Raw genomic sequence first — 5,540 nt, 5'->3', positions numbered from 1 at the left:
AAACACTCTGACCCGGTGTCAAATCTCAGCTTTAGTGCATTAGATGTGTGCATGTATACACAACCTGCAACCCCTACTCAGAGCTGCAGACTCAGCCACAGAACTCGTCTACCTGACAACATCCTATGAAAACTGGGGGAAAATTCAACAAAATATCTAAATGTTTTCAAACATGGTACATACTTTAGAAAAATCATTTTAACAATGGCCTGTGTTTTAATTCTCCTGGAGGCTGATATTTTGGGACCACCTGCCTGTTGTTATGAACATCATGGCTCACTGAGCCCCAGAGACCCTGGGATGGCTAGGATGGGACACACTGCTTTCCAAAGGTGTAAGATTCGTCTCTGTCCAATTAGTGCCTGTAGCCTCTCCAGAACTGGATTTTATTCAAGACCATGTGATCAGGGTCAAGGGTACCTTGCTCAGTTCTCAGGAGTTTCTATTGCAAGTCTCACTTCATGGGCTCTTTTGATACATGCCTCTTCCCTGAGAGACATGGCAGCTCCAGGTATCAACCTGCAGACTCACTGCAAAACCACACTCATTTCCTCACCAAACATAAACCATATTGTGTGACAAATATTTTTTGTCATTTCAGTCTCTTGAGTGGTCTGTCTCTTTCTATTACTACCCCCTTAAACTGCCCATCTCAAATCCCGTACACAGCCTAATCCAAAATGCTGAGGGCCGGCCCTGTGGCTTGGTGGTTAAGTGCGCGCGCTGCGATGCTGGCGGCCCGGGTTCGGATCCCGGGTGCGCATCGAGGCACCACTTCTCCGTTCATCCTGAGGCCGGGTCCCACGTACAGCAACTAGAAGGATGTGCAGCTGCGACGCACAACTGTCCACTGGGGCTTTGGGGGGAAAAAATAAAATAAATAAAATCTTCAAAATGCTGAGTGAGTAATCCAACTCCCTCTTTCTCTCTGTCTTGGTCTTGCTTTCTCTCTGCCTCTATTTCTGTCTCTGTGTTCTTGTGTCTGTCATTAGAGTAAACTCAGTAAACTGAGGCTGTTAAGGAGCATAGTCAGGATTACAATACAAACCACCAGATTCCAGAAATTTCCTTCTTGCTGACTCATGTGTCTACTCTTGGTCACCAATGTACACCCTAGTCTATCCTCCCTTCATCTCCTTTTTTCCTTCTCGGGAACTTTCCAGAATCAGGAAAACGATGAGCTGTAGACTGAGTGACACCCACTGAGGTGTGTGTGCTCTGCTCAGCAGAGCATGGAGACATTCTTATTTCTGATGTGCCTCACTGATCAAGATGCTATTTGGTCTGGAGAAATGTATAAATGAGAGTGTTTGTTCCTCTTTTCTCATGGATACCGTGCTGATCTCTCAAGACCCTGAAAGTCATGAGGATGTTCTTCTTTGTCTTTGCTGTTCTCTTCTTTCTGGCCCCAGGTAAATGAGTTCTTTTGCACAGAAGGTTATTGGAGGTGGTGGCTCAGAGAGAGAGTCTGCCTCAGTGAGCAACAGGATGCTATCAATTCTAGAATGCAAAGATGCCCTTGGCCGGTAGCCCTGCAGGGGAATATTTGCTGCAGGAGGCAACTTGAATGCTTCTTCCATAAATCCTTTGCATTTTTCATCATTATCTAGGATGGGGTGTGACAGATTTTAAGAAATAAAGATATGCCAGGAAAGATGCCTTTTGGTCCCGAGTCTCATGCTCACTAACAAAACAAAAATTTGGAAAAATATTAAAAGCAAGGATAGCTGATCTTTTAAAACATAGATGTGATAAAGATTAAGACAGGTAAGGAAGAGAGACAGAGAAAGGAAGAAATGGAAGAGAAAAGGAATGGACCTTAGAGACACCGTGCATTCATGCCAGTCATGGCAATAGGTAAAATAGCAATAGTTAAGCTGCCACTTCTTAATCCCATACTATAGAGCTGGATGCTCCACATAATGAAATGCATTTAGTTCTCCAACGCCAACGACTTGAGGGAGTGAGTCCTACCTCTAATTTAGTGATATTCAGAGCAATACTTCTGGCTTGGCAGGCCCCTTTTACATATATTTTACAGATGCAGAAATTGAGCCTCAGATGGGCTAAGCAGCTTCTCAAGGTCATTCACAGGAGCAGGAGTGAAGCCAGAATTTAGCCCAACTCTGTCTTGCCACAGTGAGAGGAGATGTCCTTCCCATGTCAGAACTCTCCTCACTCTCTGCTCCTCCTGGGAACCTCCAATGATTCCAATTGGATCCTCCCCAAAGTTAAAGTCCAACATTAGGCTAATCTCAGGTTCCAGGGAGCTGAAGAAAGGGCTTTCCAGAACCCACAAGGAGCCCACATTTGTGCCAGATGCTAGTGGTATCCCCCGTGTGATGCTCAGAATTTTCACACCAGCTCTGCATGTCTCTGGTCTGTTTTGCAATAAACCTGTGTGATTAGATTCTGTGCCAAGCGTAAGGGGATCTAGGACCTACAGGGAGCCATTCATTTCACTGTCTTTGGACACACTGGAAATGTGTTCCAATGAACACGTTGGAAACTGACCAACGTATCCTTTTCAGATCACTCATACTTTTTATATAATTAGAAAACAATACAAGGTTATATAATATAATTTTACCTAATATAACCAAATGAAATGTGCCTATTAATGTTAACCTATTATTGTGCCATATGCACACACACACACACACACACACACATATACAGAGTTAAACTCTAGGGTCTCTGTAATTATCTATTAGAAGCCTTGTAGGCATGGATGCTCTTTCTCTTTCCAGGCCATCACTGTGAATTGGATCCAATACAAGGACTATTCTCAGAGTGAGGTCCAGTATCTCCACCCTGAGATAGCCTTAAAGTATTAGGAGGGCAGAGGGATCATAGACCTCTGCAGTGGTAGCCACAGTTCATTGAGCTCTGAAATATTGGGGCATTTTTACTTGTGAACTTATATGGTGATGATAGATATAATTAGTGCACTTGCTAGCACTAATCCATCAGGTTTTAGTTTTACATATATATTAATTATGCACCTTTATATGTTGACATTAATTGCAATTTGTGTCCATCTGACACTTTCATCAGTGACACCCAAATTAATCAACTCTACATTGTTGATTCTAATATGCTGTCTGTCCTTAACTTGAAGCTAGCTACTATTACTGCTGATAAAGTACTTAAGTCTAGAACCCGTATTCTATGAAGAATTAATAAGAAATCTTGAAGAGCGATTTCAACACATTTTACCTCCTGCTCTTGAACACATTCGATGGAACGTGAAGGAGAAATCAGATTGAACCTTTCTAAGCAATCTCTTTACTACACACTACCGTAAGATTTTTTCTCTCTACGTATGTATTCTTTTTTGCTCCAGTCTCAGACCATCTCCCCAATCTCAGATCTTGTTCTTCTCTCACCAAAAATCACATTGAGAGGGCACTGAGGGAGTTACTGACTCTGGAGGTGTTTATAGGAACAAGTTGATAATTACCTCAACAGATTTCAATAAAAGAACAATAGCTTCTGTTTCCCAATCCCCCACACAGCCTAATCCAAAATGCTGGAACACAAATTTATTCTGCTTGGTGTTTCATCCTCTATGACAAAAAGACAGAAAAATCAGAAAATATTTCCCCTGCCATCTCATCTACTGGCAGGATAAAACACTAGGACAGCTCATAAAGAAATCTTCACTAACTAGTTCCATGACTGTACCTGGTAATCAGACAATCTGAGAAGAAAATTAATCTGGGTGGCTCTTTCCCTTCTATAGCCAGGAGTGCATTTTTTGATGAGAAATGCTACCATCTTAAAGGGAGATGCGTGAAATCTTGTCAGAAAAATGAAGAACTTGTTGCTCTCTGCGGGAAGTCTCTGAAATGCTGTTTGACACTCCAGCCATGTGGGAAGAGTAAAGATTAAGACTGAAGACTCAGACTTCCCAGAGCAACACGACTGCCCCAGATTCATGTTCTTTTTATTCTGGCCTGTTCAGTAAGAAGACACTTCAATAAATATAGATGACTGTCTTTTATCTTTGTGTCAAGCACTTCATTTAGAAGGGGAACATGAGTAGCTAACCTTGATGGTCCCTGACTCCTGTTTGTTTGTTTTTTTTGGTAAACCTTTGGTGAGGGAATCTCACAAAGCCATCTGATATTTATTCTAAAGGGAACTAGATTAAACTATGATCAAAAACCTCTAGCTTGCTCTCAGGCAGACAGACTCAAACACCCTGTTGAGGTAGGTAGGTAGATAGATAGATAGATAGATAGATAGATAGATAGATAGGTAGATAGGTAGATAGATAGAAAGATAGATTAGATAGATACACAGATACATAGATAAATACATAGATAATAGATATAGAGATAGATACATAGATAGATGATAGATAATGGATAGGTAAAAAAATGAACATGTATCTAGATGGATAGATATATTAATGGTAAATGGATAGCTAGGCAATTTGTTGATCAAAGATTTTCAAGTGTCACACACCTGTATAAATTAATCATCTTTACTACATGTCTTTAACTGGAGACAGTTAAATAATGCCTATGGATTTGTCTCCTATCCATAACTCTGGAATTTCATTTTCTGATGGTCACAGGGATTGTAAATGTCTCTATAATTTTCAGTACCTCCACAGACTTGGATCTGGTCCCGAGTAGACTTTCTACTATTTTCCTAAGAACTGGATAAATGCCAAATTACCTTCTTACTCTAAGCTCTCGCATTACCTGGTTCAAGTAAGGATTCCCTGTCATATTCCCTCAGCCTAAGATCCAGCTGTGGTTCCCTGCTGGGTCAGAAATCTTGTTTTACCTCCCTCTTAATTCCTCAAGGTCAATGTACTTAATCCTATTGGAATCAATGACCCTTTTTATGACATTGTTTCAGTTTTGAGACAACTGTAGGGTCACATACAGTTGTAAAAAATAATACAGAGATATCTCCTATACCTTTCACCCTATTTTCCCCAATAGCAACATCTTGCAAAACTGTAGCACGTCAACATTGATACAGAATATTTCCATCACCGCAAAGACCCCGTATGTTGTCCTTTTACAGCCACTCTCTCCTCCTTCCAGCCCCCACCTCCTCCTTAACTTCTGGTACTACTAATTTGTTCTCCATTTTTACAATTTTGTCCTTTCAGGAATGTCATATAAATAGAATAATCTAGTTTGTAACTTTTGGCAATTGGTATTGCCAGCATAATTCCCTGGAGATTCTTTGAGATTGTTGCATGAATCAATAGTTCTTTCCTTTTTAATGCTGAGTAGTATTACAAGGTATAGGTATACCACAGTGTTTTGTTTTTTTAACCATTCACCCAAGTAAAGACATCTGGATTGTTTCCAGTTTGGTGCCATTACAAATAAAGCTATTATAAACATTTCTGTTTATAGATTTTTGAGAAAATATGAGTTTCTGTTACTCTGAAATAAACGTCCTCAAAAGTAATTGCTGGGTCGTACAGTAGTTGCAAGTTTAGTTTTTATAAGAGAGCGCCAAACTGTTTTCCAGAGTGGCTGTACCATTTCACATTCCCACTAATAATG

At 40.5% G+C, this 5,540-nt stretch overlaps 1 protein-coding gene across 1 annotated transcript; it reads left to right on the top strand.

The window, feature by feature from the left end:
* The first annotated feature begins 1,363 nt into the window (after nt 1-1,363).
* On the top strand, nt 1,364-3,894 carry LOC101396243 (beta-defensin 15-like). Its single transcript, XM_004440571.1, has 2 exons — nt 1,364-1,412; nt 3,746-3,894. The coding sequence occupies exons 1-2, from the start codon at nt 1,364-1,366 to the stop codon at nt 3,892-3,894; spliced, it is 198 nt and encodes a 65-aa protein (XP_004440628.1).
* The last annotated feature ends 1,646 nt before the right edge of the window (nt 3,895-5,540 follow it).

This window comes from Ceratotherium simum, chromosome 28 (assembly GCF_057802395.1).
Source record: "Ceratotherium simum simum isolate JZ-2026a chromosome 28, ASM5780239v1, whole genome shotgun sequence".
In the NCBI taxonomy this organism is placed as follows: Eukaryota; Metazoa; Chordata; class Mammalia; order Perissodactyla; family Rhinocerotidae; genus Ceratotherium; species Ceratotherium simum.
This window is presented reverse-complemented; position numbering and strand designations above follow the sequence as displayed.